The sequence below is a fragment of the Dasypus novemcinctus genome, chromosome 7 (genome assembly GCF_030445035.2).
Source record: "Dasypus novemcinctus isolate mDasNov1 chromosome 7, mDasNov1.1.hap2, whole genome shotgun sequence".
NCBI classification, from domain to species: Eukaryota; Metazoa; Chordata; class Mammalia; order Cingulata; family Dasypodidae; genus Dasypus; species Dasypus novemcinctus.
In genome coordinates, this window is record NC_080679.1 from 70,389,515 (window position 1) to 70,408,578 (window position 19,064).

General features: G+C 41.9%; 1 protein-coding gene across 1 annotated transcript in view; it reads left to right on the plus strand.

Moving 5' to 3' along the window:
* Positions 1-19,064, plus strand: part of PDE11A (phosphodiesterase 11A) — a 482,125-nt gene that overhangs the window by 390,418 nt on the left and 72,643 nt on the right. Inside the window, exons 14-15 of the mRNA XM_058300593.2 lie at positions 9,734-9,824; positions 13,637-13,737. Coding sequence (XP_058156576.1) covers positions 9,734-9,824; positions 13,637-13,737 — 192 coding nt within the window. The remainder of the gene's footprint in view (positions 1-9,733; positions 9,825-13,636; positions 13,738-19,064) is intronic.

A 19,064-nucleotide genomic window follows, 5' to 3' on the forward strand; every position in this document is an offset into this window, starting at 1 on the left:
TTCCCAAAGCTGTTGGACCCTGTCTTGTCCTTCCTTTTTGACCGCCTTGCCATTGCCACTCCTTGCTTCCTGAAAGTCTTTCTCTTCCTTTGTCTCCCTGACAAAGGGTTTGCTAGTCTTCACAGAGGATCCTTCTCAGTCTGCCTCAAGGCCCTTCTCCCCTGCCTGGTGGTTCAAGGTGATATCCCGGCCAGCTTCTCCTTGCTCCACACCCATCAGCTGATGAGCGCCCCCCACCTCCACATCTTTGCACAATAAAGATAAACCCATATCTTTGACCCCCGCCTTCTCCAGGCACTTATTCCAGGTGCAATTGCCTCAATCTCAATCTTTCCATTATTTCTATCCCAATGGATGGCACCACCAAAATCTGTGAGTCACCCAGATAAGCACCTCTCAAAGTCGGCTCTCTTCGACGTTTCTGCTGTAATTATGGCTGCTTTGCATCTCCTGTAATTTGCTACAAAAAACTGCCCAGCTTTTCTCCCATCTGCCCTACTTGGCAATCCAGAATAATCTTTCTTAATCACAAAGTTGATCAAGGCCTCCTGCAACTTTCAGGATTATGCTCAAATACCTTAATTTAGCCCCTAAAACCCATTACAGTGTGGTTCCTGCCCAGTTCTCTGGCCCAGCATTTCCTCCCCTCCCCACCCCCACCCAGGCATCTTTGCTGCAGTCACCAGGGCCTACTGGAAGTGCTCTAATGTGGTCGTGCCAGTTCACTTCTCTGCTGCCTGGTAGGCTTTTTCCCCTACCAGGAATGCCCGTTCTCTCCTTCTTCCTCCAATTCCTCTGAAAGCATCACCTCCAAGGCTCCGTTCCTGATGCACCTCCCTTTAGCAATTTTCTATGTCCTCATAATGCCCTGGTGATGCCTTTTCAAAATGTGCATTACACTCCATTTCAGTGGATAATTTGCTAGTCTGTCTTTTCTTTGTCTTGAGTACCCTCAATGTCTAAAAAGTGCCAGGAGCATAATAAACACTCAGGAAATGTTTTCTGAATGAATTAAGAAAGGAAGGATGAATCCATGAATGGATGAAATTATATTTTAACTTATAATATAGCTTTTTAATAAATATAAACTTAACTGATTTCTTAAATAGGTTTAACCTTTAATCAATTATAATAAAACATAGTTTTTATTTAAAAATAGTTTTGATGTTGTACTGTAAGAAAATAATGGCCCTGGGGTCTACTGAAGAACTCCCTGTTTTTGGAGTTCTTCTATCTGCTTTCCTTATTATTATTTTAGGATTCCTCTCTCTCAGGTTGATGGCATCAATATCATTGTATCTCTCTGTCCATCCCTCTACCCATCACCATTAAAGCATAAAGATAAATATGTTAGAATTGTTTCTATAAAACAAGAGTGAATCCCCTAGGGTGTTCTCTTAGGAGTAAAGTGTACAATACTTGTAGATACCAATGAACCCCTCTCCAAAGAGAGACCCTGCCTATCTCAGTAAAAGAAACACCCTTTCTCACTTGTTGACCCCTTAGCTGTGTGGACCAAGACTCGACTCCTAATCAAAGCCAGGACAATCATATTTTATCCCCCAGGGATCCAAGCTGCAGGTCAACACAGCCATGGGAGCTGAGGCTACCATTTGGGGAAAGCTCTGAACACCACATCTCAAGTGGATGAGAGAGATAAGAAAGCCAGCCTGCAGTGAGGAGAGAAGAATGAAGTGGATATTCAGAGAACTGCAGACACAGGACCCTGTGTAACCCTACAGAAAGACAGAGACACAGCAGACTTGATGCCTGGCTTTCTGCATCTGCTTCCATTTCCAGGAGACCCAGCCTCAACTTGTAATCACTGGACTCCCCAGAGTTCTTGATACCATTTAATCAACCTCTTTCATAGTGAAGCTGGATCTCCTTCATTTCTGTTCTTTGCAACTAACAGTCCTTGAAACAATGAGGATGACTACAATTTATTTGTTGTTTACTATGTTTCAAGCCCTTATAAACATCCCTGTGGCATAGTTAATTTTATCTCCATTTTACAGAAGGAAACTGAGCCTCAGTATGGCAAATAACTCCCCCAAATTCATATATCCATATATCCAGACATGGACTGTCTGATTCCAAAGCCATTCTTTACCCACCACATCATACTCTCTTCCATGACTTTGTAATACTCATTTGAGGCCTAGGTTTCCAGTGGATTGGCTGGCATGGCAGATATGCAAGCCCTGGAAAACTAAAATGTATTTTCACAGTCAGCAATTCAAGATGTGGAGTCATAAAGATTATAGAACTGAACTTGACCTTAGTTGTCATATTTTTCAATGCCTTAATTTTACAAAAATGAAAACTGAGATCCCCAAATCTTAGTCTTATAGAAGACTGAATAGTTTTCACAGATACTAGATAGCCGTTAAGTCAGTGATACCAGAATTCAATATTTTTTGCATCCTCATGCCGCATGATCATATCTGCGTGTTCCATAATGGTATGACATGTTTCCTCAGAACTATTAACCTTGTACACATTTTATCACAGTTAACCGCTCATGGGATGTCTGTCAGTCCTGCATCCACCTATTGTAGTGACTCTGAACTTTGGACACCTAATGCCGCCACCGTCCAACCCCAGTGAAGAGGAGTTCCTTCAACAATGACTGCCGAACCAGGCCTTTTTACATCGTGATGAAGACACTACGATTTTATTGACTAGAATAAGATTTATCCAGTTTGTGTACCATTGTTCAGAAAATTCTTAGGAAGAACTCCATCTCCTTGTTATTCCCCAATAATTGAGTGCTTTCTTTGTGCCAGGTATTGTCCCAGGCACTGTGGGGGGATAAAGAAGTAAAACAAACAGTTACTTTCCTGAAAGTATTCACAGCCTAATTCCTGCCTTTCAAGTGATTTGGAAATAGGATTTAAATGCATCGATTATTATGTGACAAAGCATATGCTACCTTTTTTCATATATACGGCTATAAAGAAACAGGAGACAGTTGGCAGGGGACAAATTACTATATAAAATGTAAAATGCCTCTACAGTAAAAAGTTGTGACTTTAGTTATAGCACATCTGATTTATTCACTTAGCCTTTCTAATAAGGGAACCTTTGCATTTTCATATTTTATTCTTAATTTTTAAGTACTGGCGTGCGTGCAATGAATGCTCAGTAGGTAGAGAGGGCAGCAGTATCACGGTGCTTTGAAATCGCTCTAAAACCTCCCGCCTGTTTTCTCCAGGGATGGCGTTTCCTCCTCATCCCCCTCTCTATTACAGCTGCCCCTGATGATTAAATATCAGTACCGAGCAGCTTTGTAGTATATTCTCCTAGGAGACTCCGTCCATTCATTTCTAGCATAATCTCTTATACTCATTCCTTGGGAATGAAAACCCATCTTGTCGCTTTCGGCCAGGTCCCAGAAGTGAAATACCGGGGCACATTAATCTGCAGTGACAGCCTAATCCCATTCCTCGCCACCTCCCAACAATTCTCAATTTCCTAATTACCTTTCATGGTTTCCCTTTTTAAGGTTTCCTTTCAGCCAGGGCTGCATATTGCCTTCAAGTCCCTTCTTCAAAGAATATTCATATCTAGGGAACTTATGAAGGTTTATTTCCTTTTGCACATTTATTTTTGGTGCCTGTGCAAAACACTGGATGCCTGTAGGGACAGAATTTTCACACTGACTTTTCTTCTTAATAAGTATCTTCGCAGGGTGCTGCCTGTCTGAAATGAGAAACTTTAGTGTTTTGGGACAACCTAATCAATGCATATCATAAATAAATGCATCTATAGATGCCCTTGCACTAATGGAATTTGGATACGCCTCTCTTGCTCTCCCCTTCTGTTCCCCTCTTTTTCCACACATAACCCACCATATAGATACACACACACACACACACACACATATTTTTACAACTACAGTGTGTGTGCTCCAAAGCTGCTTATATGAGGGAAATACTCAACACAAACAATTAAAATGATGTTTGATGTTGAAGTCCATTTTTTCCAATGATTGATTTGAGGATGGTTTTTTCCATATTTTAATGAAAAAGTAGCAGTATGCCTTTATACAAAGTATATTACATAAAAGACGTGCCTCTATAAAAAGTGGCTTTATGATCAAATGAGGTCAGATAATGTTCCATATTATGTTCCCCTCCTGCAGAATCACGGTGCATGTTCATGTATTAATGCTTCCAAGATATCCTGCTGTAAAAAAATAGTTTAACTTTTTAAACCCAGCATTTCCCAAACTTTTCTAACCATGGAGCCCTTTTTATTTCTGTCCATAATGCCATTTAACTTTCCAACAAGCTAGTATTCTCTAGAATATTTTTGGTAAAGCTTGTTCTAGCAGATACATTTTCAATTTTTGCCTCTCTTTCTGAGTTTTAATGACTGTGGACTCCACTCTTAGTGGTCCTAGGAGTGTAGTGGTCAGTATAGGCAGTATTCTCAGTGAGACTTACCCTGAGAGAGAAAACACCAAGAGGTTTTGCAGTCTTGGAAAATGCGACAGAGACCAAAATTAATAATGTATTAATAAATAAGGATCCATATGGATATGGAAGCATTCTTGCTTAGATGAGTTTACTCTAGAAAACTGAAAGTAGAATAAGTACCATACTCCATTCTATGACTGTTAAGGTGGCACCTTGCATACATAAAGGTGAGCATTACTAGAGCAAGGCTGGCCAGAGAAGCCCGCAGCACAACTGTAGAGGGGCAGGGTCAATGTTGCCTGGTTAGGGGCCCTGTTGGGATGGTCATAAAGAGCTTTAGGCCCCACCGAGATCCATGCTGCTTTGCACTTCTGAGATCTGTCCTTTAAACAGGACATTTCCTCTGTCACTATCAGCCTCCAGTAGTCTTTTATTCTGTCTGGGAAACACCCAGATGCAGACCCAAATCAAACATTGCTTCTTTGGCAGAGACTTCTGTGGAACATGCTACCCCAACCAGGTTACTGAACTCTGCCTGTGAGCATGTGTATCCCTTCTGGTAGACCGGGAGCGTGCTGAGGGTAGAGGCCATGACTTACTTATCTTTGTGTTCCATGTGCCTAGGGCCTAGCATAATAATAGTTAACAGTACTCGTTGATCAAATGATGAATGAATTACAGTATCTTCCTGCATTTTCATAGCACTAATCTGATTCAGTTGCGAAATCTTTCTCTTTTCTGAGATTGAATCAGTGTTATGTGAGGATAGAGAGAATATAAAATGGACTTACAGAAGGGAACAAAGGCAATCTGATGATGAAGATGCTTAACATGACTGTATTTGCACCAATGCTAACGAACAAAAAAAAGGCCCTGACAGTCCTTCTGATGAAACACAACACTTCAGAAGCCATAGAGAATAGTAGGCAAGAGGAGGCATCAGTGTATTTGTTGTAAGGTTGTAACCACACTGTCCCCTGGTTAAAAGAGAAACATCTTACTCATTCTGAACAGTGAAAATATAAAATGAGCTGTGGGAAGCGGACCTGGCCCAGTGGTTAGGGCGGCCGCCTACCACATGGGAGGTCCGTGGTTCAAACCCCGGGCCTCCTTGACCTGTGTGCAGCTGGCCCATGTGCAGTGCTGATGTGCACAAAGAGCACCATGCCACGCAGAGGTGTCCCCCGCATAGGGAGCCCCACGTGCAAGGAGTGCGCCCCGTAAGGAGAGCCACCCAGCACGGAAGAAAGTGCAACCTGCCCAAGAATGGCGCCGCACACACAGAGAGCTGACACAACAAGATGAGGCAATAAAAAGAAACACAGATTCCCATGCCACTGAGAACAACAGAAGCAGACAAAGAAGAACACACAGCAAATAGACACAGAGAATAGAAAACTGAGGCGGGGGGGATGGGGGAGAGAAATAAATAAAATAAATAAAAATAAAATAAAAAAACATAAAATTAATGTCCAAAAACTTACTAAACCTTATTCATAATAGTCCCTACTGAACCTAATCCTGCTGTTTCTCCCCACTTGGTTCTTTCCAAGGGTTGCAGGTGCCTGGGCCCCTGAGTGGGTGAGGATCTTGGGCTCCCTCGTGGGCATGGAGGGCAGTTTGTGGGTGAAGTCCACTTTGCCCTTGGGTGCAGTCTTTGCTCCTCTCACTAGCAGGACAGACTGTGAGCTGTCAATTTCCAAGCCCCTGCCATAAGTAAGAGAGAACACAAGGACCTGGGTGTGTCCTCAGCGGGAATCTCATGACCACTCTTTTAAATTGTGGGGTTCTCTGGGATCTTTCTTGCCTCTTATTGGTGCTTTAATTCCTACTCCAAAAAAGGAAGTGGAAATGAACATACTTGAACATTTCAAATGAACACTTTGCTGAACTGATATTGTTGAGGGATGGGTTCTTCTATATAAGCAAAATTTTCAGAAAGTCATCTCTTCAAGTATCAATTAATATTTTATTGATTTAAAATGGAAACACCTGCAGGTCTCTTAAGTATTGACTTATAATTATCATAGACTCCAATCTGCTACAGGCACTGTGATAAGCACTTTCAGATATTTTGTTGTAGTCTCAAAACAGGTAAAGTAGATACTATTATCACAATTTTCAAGATGACGAAACTGGGTCTTAAAAAGTTCAAGTAGGGAGACGGACTTGGCCCAGTGGTTAGGGCGTCTGTCTACCACATGGGAGGTCTGCGGTTCAAACCCCAGGCCTCCTTGACCCGTGTGGAGGTGGCCCATGCACGGTGCTGATGTGCACAAGGAGTGCCTTGCCATGCAGGGGTGTCCCCTGCATAGGGGAGCCCACGTGCAAGGAGTGCACCCCGTAAGGAGAGCTGCCCAGTGCGAAAGAAAGTGCAGCCTGCCCAGGAATGGCTCCGCACACACAAAGAGCTGACCCAACAAGATGATGCAACAAAAAAGAAACACAGATTCCCACGCCACTGACAACAACAGAAGCGGACAAAGAAGACGACCCAGCAAAAGACACGGAGAACAGACAACCGGGGTGGGGGGGAGGGGAGAGAAACAAATAAATAAATAAATCTTTAAAATAAAAAAAAAAGTTTTCAAGTAACTGGCCCAAACTACTAAACAGAAAAAGAGCTGAGGTCTGGCTCCAAAAGCAGGGAACTTTCTGGAATTCCACACTGAGCTATCATGGTGTGATTGTGGAATAGGACACTTGTCAACCTTATATGTAAAGTAGATCAAATGAGCTCTGAATAATATTCATGAGGTCTTTTCCCATGGAGAGTCAAATACATTGGGTATAAGACAGCTCTTCTAGATACTCAGAAGCTGTGTAAGGTTTATTTCTGAAGCCCGACCTACAGATCTGTAGGATATACTTCCTCCACTAACCCCCCGAGATATCCAGTGCTTTTACAGTCTGACTGCCAACAGAGATTTCTACTACAATTTGCTTTTCTTAAAGAGACCTTGCAGGGAAGCGGACTTGGCTCAACATATAGGGCATCCGCCTACCATGTGGGAGGTTCAGGATTCAAACCCAGGGCCTCCTGACCTGTTTGATGAGCTGGCCCACAGACAGTGCCAATGCACTCAAGGAGTGCCCAGTCACACGGGGTGTCCCCCACGTAGGGGAGCCCCACATGCAAGGAGTGTGCCCCTTAAGGAAAGCCACCCAGCATGATAAAAGTGCAGCCTGCCCAGGAGTGGCACCGCACACACAGAGAGCTGATGCAGCAAGATGACACAACAAAAAGAGACACAGATTCCCAGTGCCACTGACAAGAATAGAAGCGGACACAAGAAGAGCACACAGCAAATGGACACAGAGAACAGACAGCTGGAACGGGGGGCTGGGGGCTGGGGTGGGGTTGGAAGGGGCTAGAAATAAATAAAATAATAAATCTTTAAAAAGAAAAAAGAGGCCATGCAAGTATTTCTCTCCATCACGAGATGGTGCATTAGGGTTCAAGTGGAGTCACACGGTGGCTTCTTCACAGACCCATTAAAGGTACCAACAACTGCTGTTGGAAAAGCCACACGGCAGTGATGGCTAATGTTACCTTTCCAATATTAATGCACCATTTGCGACACTTGAATTAGATTGGCAGCATCATGTTCTCAGAGAAACCCTTTGCCGTCCTGCTCACAGTTTGTGCAATTTCAGCTTTACTTCCTTTGCAGCAACAATCATAGCAAATCTGCTTTGTTTCTAAGCCTGCCTATGCCCTTCTCCATTCTCCATTTTTCTGACTATTATTTTGCTACTATATCTTGAGATCACAATGCAAAGTCAAACCTATCAGCTCTTCTTACACACTTCCTCCTGCTCCATTTTCTTCCTGTTCATCCAAAACTAGAGCAATATTTCTCCAGGCCTTTTCTCTGAAATGCTAAACTATGAGGTACTCTTTGAATAAAGCTTCCTGTGCATTCCTACACTGGCATTAAAAATGGAAAAATAAATAAATAAATAATAAGGGAGTATATGGGGACTATGAATTTTGCAGAAAGTTCTGCAATTGTCTATATACCTACAATTCCTCTAATTTAAAAAAAATGAAGTTATATGTGAATAAAAAATTTTTAAAAAAAGCTTCCTGTGTCAAAATAAGTTACTTTGGTTACTCTGTCTTGCTCTTAATGCAAATAAATTTATGCTAAAGATTCTGAGAAGTTGTGTATACCTTATACCTTGGATTAAAATCCTCTTTTTAATGTAACTTATTAATAATGTCATTAAGAAACATTGTAGGAAATGGATGTGGCTCAAGCAGTTGAGCACCTGCTTCCCACATGGGAGGTCCCGGGTTTGGTTCCCAGTGCCTCCTAAAAATAAAAACAAACAAGTGAAAAAACTCACTTAGGGGAGCTGATGTGGCTCAGTGGTTGAGTGCTGGCTTCCCTCATACAAAGTCCTGGGTTCAATCCCTGGCCCTGGTACATCAGAAAAGAAAAAGGGAAATTCTGTCTTAGGGTTTTTTGAACTTTTCTGGTCCTTTGACAATTTCTCTATTCAAAAGCTGAGTCCTGTTGATTGCATGGCCTTCCTTTCCATTTCCTTTGCTACCAGTCACCTTAGCTTAGGTCCAGCTCCTCTCCCCCAGACCACAGTAATTAATGTGTTCTGACCACTGTCACTGCATCATAGCAAGTCCACACTGTTTCTCTTCCTCGTCCACTCTGCAGATCCTTGTGCACAGTTCAGATCATAGAACCCCTTCCATAGTAAAACCCTTCGGGTCCCTGTATACAAACTGAATAACATCCACAAAGATTTTGCCCCTGAAAGCAAGACTTTCTATCATCTATCCATCACTCCAGCCAAGCAACACAGCTGTCATTCTGGGAAGGTGTTTTACTTCCCGCCATCATTTTTGCCTACATCTGCAATTCCACCTTCTTCACAAAATCTACTCAGATCCTGAGGGCCAGAAATTCATTTCTTTTTTCCTCAGATTCTCCACAGCACTTTCACCAGACCTGGAACACTCTCTCCAGTGTATTAGTATTTGTATTGTGTGTTACGTGCATTATTTTTCCTTGTGATCACATCTCATCTCCCTTACTAGTCCATAAATTTCTTAGAGGTCGGGACTCTGTCTTTGTTATCATCCACAGCATCTAGCCTAACACACAGAAGATTCCTGAAAGGTATATTCAAAATGAATGAGTGAACTGCACAAGTAGTTACCTTAGACTGTATCACCTTGTGGTCCTTTGCCAAGAGTAGAAAAGCAGTTTGATCCAAAGAGCTGGTGTGGGAGGATGGCTGCAAGGTGAAGAGCCGCGGTCCTTCACCCTTCTGTCTTTTTTCAGGAGCGACTCTGCCCTGGCCCAACTCTATGGAACCTCTGCTACCTTAGAGCATCACCATTTTAACCACGCCGTGATGATCCTTCAAAGTGAGGTACTACCTAACCTTCTGCTTCTCCCCTTGACAGAAAACCAATAAGCGATTTGTTTCCTACCTCTCTTTTCTTTTTAGTGCCATCGATAGACACAGAAAAGTATGGCAATTTTTTTTTTTAAGCCAAACTATTGGACCTTTTCTTGGTGGCGTTTATGTTCTTTGTGATGCCTGGTCAAAGACCTTGATCACATTCTTCCTGAGCCTGTCATTTGGGTTTCACCACTGTTTAGGAGGCTTCTCACATTCACTTAATAGAATAGACTGCCCAAGCTTGTCAGCAAACATGAGCTTATCTTCCTTAAGGGGTACACAAACCCCCTAAAGGAGTGGCTTCATCCAAGTGGTGACTGGCCTGACGTCCTCATTTTGTGAAACCCAAAACCATTTTATTTTTTTTTAAGATTTATTTATTTCCCTTTCCCCCCATTGTCTGCTCTCTGTGTCCTTCACTGTGTGTTCTTCTGTGTCCTCTTGAATTCTCAACAGCACTGGGAATCTGTGTCTCCTTCTGTTGCGTCATCTTGCTGCATCAGCTCTCCATGTGTGTGGCACCACTCCTGGGTAGGCTGCGCTTTTTTCGCATGGGGCTGCTCTCCTTGCGGGGCACACTCCTTGCACATGGGGCTCCCCTACGTGGGGGACACCCCTGCATGGCACGGCACTCCTTGCGTGCATCAGCACTGCGCATGGGCCAGCTCACCACATGGGTCAGGAGGCCCTGGGTTTGAACCCTGGACCTCCTATATGGTAGGCAGACACTCTATCAGTTGAGCCACGTCCGCTTCCCCCAAAACCATTTTAAAAGATGATAGAAGCAGCAGCAGGGTGAAAAAGATACACTTTATTAGCACAAGTGAGAAAACTGTAAATGATAAGAACACTTAAAATTGCTGGTGGGATCAGTGTGAAAGTAAGAACTGCAAATTTAAGACCCAGAGCTAATGCCATATGCTTATTTTTCTTTATATAGCAAATTGCAGGAGTTGGAAGTAGTTGGGATTTTATACTTTTAGCTCTCTGTGGAGAAAAACAGAAACCACAGCTGAATCTGGCTGAGGCTTCTAAGTTTAAAATTGCCAGGAAAAGGTCTGTTTAATTTTCTGCAGGCGTATGGACTTTTTTTTTTTTTTGAGGCCAAGAAGGGATCATCTGTTTCCCATTATTTGTCAGTTCTCTAGCTGTGTCATTAATTATTATTATCATCATCATTAAGCCCCGGCTTCGGTGGAATAGCATCATTAAGTGTGGAGGGTTTTTTCCTCCAGCCGATCTTGAGAAAGCACGTCTTTTGCAGTATCAGGGAAGCCTCTGACTTCCCGGAGTCAACACTCTGGAACCTGAATTCAGGCTGGAGAAGGGCAGACCCGCTGGGGATGATGGTAGGAATGAAACACTAAGGTTTAAGCTCTCAGTAACTGACAGAAGTCAGCAGCCTGGCACCTCTGGCTCTGGAGTTTTCCATCAAAGCTTTGTATTAACCGAGTGCTGTGGAAGAGGGAGGTAGGAATAACAGGAACTGCCGTGCACACTAGCCTTTCTCTACTGGTGAATGTAATGGATTTATACCTCCAGACCCAGAAATCCCCACCTTTGTGATAATAAGGATCATACACAAGATGTCAAGATTTCCTCTGAAGAGCATTTATTTGTCTTCTCAAGGATCTTCTGGTCCTTCAACCCAGAATTTGTTTTCAAGCAAACAAAACACATTGGCTGCCCTTTACTTTGGGGTTCTCTATGAAGAACAGAGAATAATAACAATGGAGCCAGCACTGAGTAGCTGGCGTGTGCCAGGCACTGCCCTGGGGCTTGACCCATATCCCCTCCTGTCCTGTCCATCAGACAGGAAGGAATGCCGCTGCCATCATCATCTCCTTTTCCAAATGGAATAGGCACAGAGAGGTTATCTGGCTCCATGAAGGTCACACAGCCAGTCGATTGCCCCAGATCCTTCTGCCTCCACATTTGCTTTGCTTTCCATCAATACCAATTCACTGCCTTTCTAAACAAAGAATAGAACGAGTATTTCAGGGAGGCTCAAATCTCTTTCAGGGAACAAAGCCTTGAGGCACCGTAGAAGGCCTGTTTGCTATAAACAATTTACTGATAACAAATTAATTTTTTTTTTTTTTTGGTAAATTGAAGCTGGTCGGTCTATCTCTGTCACCTTGTTACTGGTAAATTGTGTTAGTTACTGTATGTCCTTTAAAAGTAGTAAAATACACCCCTTCACAAAATCATCCGAATTGTCAAATTCAGACCAGCTTTCTCCATGGTGAGTCCACATTAGTTGTTACTGAAACTTGCTCCTAATTGCCATATTTCTTCCAGCGGGAGATGCTGGGCATGTGGGCAGATGCAGGGGCTACTTTCCCATTGTTTCCCTCCTCTTTTTTTCCCACACTCCAGAACAGCCTGCGTGTGGTTGAGTCGTGTAGCTAGGCGCTGGCAGCCAAAGCCGGCCGCAATGGAGGGGTGCTGTTCCGTTAGTTATTTGTCTTCCTCCTGATGGCTGAATTAGGGGTCTGGAAGAGTTCATTTGAAAATTACTATTGAGATTGGACCCAGTCCCAGGTGGAACCAATAGACTACTCCTTCAGAAGAGACAGGGTTACCCAGTGAGATAAATTGACTCAAGGAAGCAGATTATGGTTTGGTGCTCGGTAAGAGGTAACTTACTAACTGATATTCTAGTTCTCTGAAAGAATTTCCCTCTCGTTGGAGAATAGTTCATTCTCAAGCAGACATTCCACTCCCTGGCTTCTCCACCATCTTCTGGCTGTCAATACTATGTTTAAAACTGGTCCAGTTCCCAGACCACATGTTTAGAAGTTCGTATTTCTTACTAAGAAAACCGAATAAATGAAAAGTCCTGACTTTCAAATCAAATTAAGCGAAACGGTCACTTTGCAGGAGGAGTTTTTAACCTTATTAATACTAAATAATGCAGTTGCCTAGTACAGCTAAAACAAGTTTTGACGAACAGAGGTATGCTTTGATATGGAGATATTAGGTGGGTCTGCAAGTTTTCCTAGGTAAAATTCATCTTTAGAGTCCTGCTGTGCCAAGAATGATGCCTATGTATCCTACCCATTCAGTCATTGTTCTCTGTACAGAATTTAACCTACTATTAAGGTAAATTAAAGTATATAAGATGAAGTAAGTGTTCATCTTAACATTTTAATGCAGGGCTTCTCAACTTCTCCACTGTTGACATTTGGGCCAAATCATTCTTTGTTGCAGCAACTGTCCTGTGCATTGCAGTATGTTTAGCACCATCCCTGGCCTCTGTCCCCAAGACACCTGTCGCTGCCCCCAAACTGTTGTAACCACATAAAATATCTTCAGCCTTTGCCAAATGTCCCTTGCAGGGTCAAAATCACCCCAATTGAGAACCATTGGTCTAATGGATTTTTTTTTTCTCTTTCTTAAAGTTATTTTTTCTGATAGCAGATGTTTCCAAAATTCCAGCTTATATTTTTACGAGTGAAACTAGTATTTGTTTTAGGGACAGAAAGATTCCCAAATGTTTTTCCTAAAGAAATGGACAGTCAGATGGTGCTGGTGGCACCAATCTATCTAGAGTAATAAAAGTTCAAACACTTTTAAAATTTTCCCTTCATGAAAATTTCCTCCTCAAGTGATTATACTTCTAGCTTTGCTGTGTTTGCCAGGGAATCTGTTTGTATTTATAGCAAAATGTCATTAGGCTTTTTTTGAAAAATGCTTTTTTAATATAGGAAAAACATACATAATGAACAACCATAGATTTAACGTTGTCTTTTGTGACTTTTTCCTTTTCCTTACAGGGTCACAACATCTTTGCTAATTTGTCCTCCAAGGAATATAGTGACCTTATGCAGCTTTTGAAGCAGTCAATATTGGCAACAGATCTCACACTATACTTTGAGTAGGTATTGGCATTTGATCTATTTGACAAATGGATATGTGAAGGTCTATCCTGTAATTAACGTTCAGGTCCTTACTGGGGTTTGCCTGTTATCATAGCATTGGTCTCAGTGTGTAAATGAGCTAAACTTTGTTGTTTCACTCATCTAAATGGACTTTATTCTCACTTTAAGGTAGTGTCCATAAATCAGGGGAATCAGGGCGACAATCACCAGCTTTATAGCTTTCTTCTGTTTTATAAGCCTTGTTTGGGACTCTTGACTCTGAAACTAAGTGATGACTATTTTAGACTGGCTAAGATTGCTATTCTAGTCTATTATTTCTGGTCAGATCTATAATGACCTTAAAGATAGATGACTGTTTAGAGCCGTCTATCTTTATTCTGAAGTTCAGCCCTCTACCTGAGCTGGAAATCCCATCCTTCTCCCTCCCTCTGGGACCAGCTCCAAAAGGAACCCCTATTTTGGTAGCCTGACCGTCCTTTCCTCCACTGATAGGCATAGTTCCCTCCTGTCTTAAAAACAAACAGTCCCCCTCCCCGAAAAAATATTTTATTTTACTTGACCCCATAGAGCTCAACTGCTTTTTTAGGTTACTTTCTTTTACTGCCTACCTCTTTTAATAAATGGAGCACATTAATATTTCTATTTTCTTAACCCCCATTTACACAGTGAAGAGCAGCTTTCACCTTCATATTCTACCAAAAGTGTACTCTCAAAGCCACCAGAGACTTCCTTGTCCCCAAATTCAATGTCCTTTACTCATTTCTGATATTTTCTAGCATCTTTAACATATCTGAAGATTTACTGATTTTCACTGCCAATTTCTACTCTCTTTGCTTCTACAACATCCAGCTGCCTTCCTCTCTCCTTCTTTGGATCCTTTGTACATTTTTTTTCTTCTTGTTCCTAGGTGAGTGCTTGAACTCATTTTCTTCTTTCTTTATTTAAATTACTTTCACCCCCTTAGTCTCACCTATTATCTCCATATAAACAATTCTCAAAAATTCTTCACTCTAACAGTCCCTTACATTCTAAGCCTGGAGCTCCAGCTTCCATCTCAAAAAGATTCTGTGGCACCATGGTTTTCAAAGCAAGCTCTACACTTGGTTTGGTCTGCGAGACCCTCCATGATCTTCCCTCATCCTTTTTTCTTCATTCTCATCTTCCACTGAAAACACTCTATGTACACAGTCTTGCCCGTGTGCCCTAATATTTCATTGTTCCTACATGGTATTCTGTCCCTCCACTTCCCCATCAGGCTGACCTAACCATCCTTTGAGATTTGGCTCTTCTTCCATTTTTTCTGTCATTTTTGAAGTCTTACTTTACTTTGTAACCATGTGGCTTAGAATTAGGTACAGTCATAAGAAACAGAGAACTCAAAATAACAGCAGCTTACTGCTCTGTCATATAAAAGAAGTCTGGAAATAAGCAATCTGGGGCTGGTAGAGTGGCTTCTTTAAATCATCAGGAACCCGGGTTCCTTCTCTCTTGCTGTGTTTCCACCTTCAACACGTGGTCTCCACCTCTTAGTCCAACATAGCTGCTCAAGCTCCAGCCAATGGAGTTTGTTCACATTCTAGCCAGCAGGAAGAAAAAAGGGACAAAAGAAAAAATGGGCCAAAGGGTGATGCAGGCTATCTTTTAAGAAGGTTTTCTGGAAGCTGTCATGTAACCTACACTTGGTTTCATTGGCAAGAATCAGTTGCTTGGCCTTACCTATCTTCAAGAAAAGTTGGGAAAGGAAGTCTTACTCTGCATGACCATGTATGTGCCCAGCTAATGCCCAGGGGTTTTATTACTAAGGAAGTGGTGAGGTTTGGGGCTAGACAAGTGGCAATCTATGCCACTGGTACTTATTGTTGGATTCTGCTGAATGGGTTATTATATTATATGGATAGTGGAAGGAGTAAAGACTTTGGAGTCATGTTGGCCTGGACTGGAAATTTAAAAAACAAAAAAAGCATAAATCTACAAAGAAAAAGGAAGAGGACTCACAGCAACTGAGAGGAGATGGAAGATGGAAGACAAACTGACAAATGTAAATGATGTACCAGAGTAGACTTGGAAAGCAAGGAGATACAGAGAAAAACTCTGAAAAGCAAGCCACTTTGCCCTGCAGAAGCTTGCTTGGGACTTAGAGACAAAAGGTGCCATGAAAAGTGGAGGTGACCCTCAAAGCCCAAGACAAGGACATGCTAGAAAGTCAGTTTACAGAGCAGGTAGAGCCCACGAAGCCCTCCTGCAGCACAGCCAGGTAATTTCCTTTCCTCTAGTTCTTGGAAGGTAAGAGGTTCATTCTCTGGAGAAATGAAATACAGGGCTCTGGGCCGAGGAGAAGTGTAGGGCAAAAATGAGATATATAAAGCTCAAAAGAGCAGATTAAGTGAAATGGTATGAATCTTCAGCCTGAAACCCATAGCCCATAGCCCACTCACCCAGAAGCTAGGAATTTGCAAGTCATATACCTTGGATTGTCAGATTTAGTAAACAGATGCCCAGTTAAATTCAAATTTCATATAAACAATGAATACTTTTTTAGTATAAGAATGCCCCATGCAATATTTGCTTATACTGTTCTAAAAACTTATTTGCTGTTCATCAGTTTAACTGGGCCTCCTGTATTCTATCTAGAAACCTTACCCCACCCCACCCAGCTTTTTAATGCCTTACTATTAAACACAAACAGATAACCAAGAATCATATAATGTTTTATGAAAGCCTCCAATATGAAAGACTGAGACTCAAACAACCAGGGCAGAGAGGTAGGGACAGAATTTGAAGAAAGCAGGGAGGGGAAGAAAATGAAAATAACATCCTCAGAGAGCTAAGATATTACGTCATGAAACAAGAGCAGGATACTTTTAAAAAGAAAATAAGAAGAAGAATAGGAGCAACCATAAAAGGAAAAGAAGAAAATGCTCTTAGAAATTAAAGGTATGATGACCAAAACAAATAATCTGATGAAAGCATTGGGTAATACAGTCAAAGAACAAAAGGCAGGATGATGGAAACCACTGCTATATTTTATCATAGGCTGCTAGTTGTATTGGATTAGATAACTATATGCATGTATTACTCTCATCCATATAAACTTTAACTAACTTAAAATATATATTTAAAAATTAAAATTCTAGCTCTGCCACTAAATAGTTATGTGTCATCAGGCAAATTATTTTCCTCTCTGAGCCTCTTTTCCTCACAAAGAAAGGAGATAACAATACTATGTTGAAGCATTATGGTTAAGATTAACAGCTATTTATATAAAGTGCCTCAAATAAAGAACAAGTATACATGGACACTGTTAATATTATCAAATTGCTGTTTTTAATTTTTCAAAGATGTGTAAATACATCTAATAATTATATGTACGTGTTTTATCACCCAGACTAGATTATAAAATCCACAGCTCTTTGCTGGATTATATTATAAACGGTAACATCTACAAACTCATTTGCTTTAGGTTCTATTTAGATTGTATGCTTTGGGATCTTCATGCTTTACTTAACTATGGTGATCCTCCATCTTTTTCTGGATGGGTGCTCCTTGATTTGGATTTGTAGAAAGCCTCTATCCTTTTAATGTTTTTACTTCCTGTCCCTGACACTGCAGGATTTTATGTTGTTTTTCTCAAAGTAAAAGCAGTTCCTCAAGCCAAGTTTCCAAGGAACTTCTAAAGACGGAAAAAAATCTCAACATTTCGAGTCCATTTATCAAGCCCTGTTAGGGCTGTGACGAATCCCTGAGTGACCGCTGGAACACAGTCAAGGAAGTTGGTTGCAAGTCGTTTTCTCATTACTCTGTTCTTATCTTAATGCTGCAGCCCTGCTAATGTTAGCTGACTCCCAAAGAAGCTGGCTTGTTCTTTTTGTGTCAGTTATTGTTTTTTGAGGTTCTGAATAGGTGCTCTTTCTCTAATCTAGATCTTTAGGAGGCAAATTCACTGTCTGTCTAAAGTTGCATTAAAGTGTTGCCATATGTTAGCCAGAACAATCCCTAGGGTGAATGAGGCAAAACCAGCTACCACAAACCGTCACACAGATGCCTTTTATTTCACAAATGAACAATTGTCGTACCAGAAGGGATCCAAGAAATTGTGTAATCTAATTCATCTCCTTCATTTTGCAGATTAGACACTGAGCTCCAAAAACTTAAAAAGCTTGGCTTGGGTCACATAACTAATTAGTGGCAAAACTGGAACCCACGCGTTCTCCTTCAGATCTCTTTCCACACTCACCATATTCCCTCTCTAGTGGGAGAATCAAGAAATAATTTTCATTTGGATCTGGGATACATTACATGGCAAGGTTTACCTTTCTAGGTGTACTTCAATTGGTCTGATATAAAAACCAGCTTGGGTTTCCCATACCTTCTGCCAGAGCTATACAGAGACTACAAGGAGTGGGGGACTGAGACAATGAAACAAGGAAGAAGGAAAAAGCCATGGTCAGGGCACATTCCCTAGTTGGTCACCACTGTGGGCAACCAGGTTTGATCCTGCAGGACCTGCTGAGAAGTCTCGGATGCTGCACCTCAGAAATGTCCATCAGCCCCCATACTGCACTGGCTAAAGTTGGCCCCCCACAGGGCGTTAACTACTGCATGCTTGCAGGGGGTGCGTGCCTAAGGACTGAGGGTTCCTCATCATTCCTAGTCCCCCTCATGGAGTCAGAGAAGCTCCAGGGTGGAAAGTAAGTGATGCATAGGGCAGCCGAGGAGAGAGCTGTGGCTCTGGTTGTAGCAGCAAGGACCTACCTGGGCCGAAAGGATGGGAGGTGGTTCCGTACAAGTAGTTCCTAGAAGTCTGCTAATATCATTGGTTCTTCCTGCCCTGATTACTCGAAACAAAAATCAGCTACAGGAGAGCAGATGTAGCTCAAGTGGTTGGGCGCCTGCTTCCCATGTACAAAGTCCCAGGTTGGATCCCCATTACCTCCCCAAAACAAACAAACAAACAAAAAAAAAACTCTCATTGGGGAGCAGATGTAGCACCGTGGTTAAGTGCTGCTTTCCATGTATGAGGTCCTGGGTTCCATCTCTGGTACATCCTTATTTTTAAAAAATGTTCACTACTTCCCTCTCCCAGAAAGGAGGAAGTTCACCCTAAAACCCACCATCATGTGCATGGAGTAGGCCTTTTGGTGAGGAGTTTATGACTCATTCTTAGGAACACGGTTTCCTGTCAAGTTCCAAAAGGAAAAAAGAATAAGCTTCATGGAAATGTGGAAACCCTTTGTAACAACCACACACACACAAAATGTGCAGCTTTAATTTTTAATGGCTTCGAGTGTCCTGGGAATTTTGTGCTACAAATGGCATATGAAAG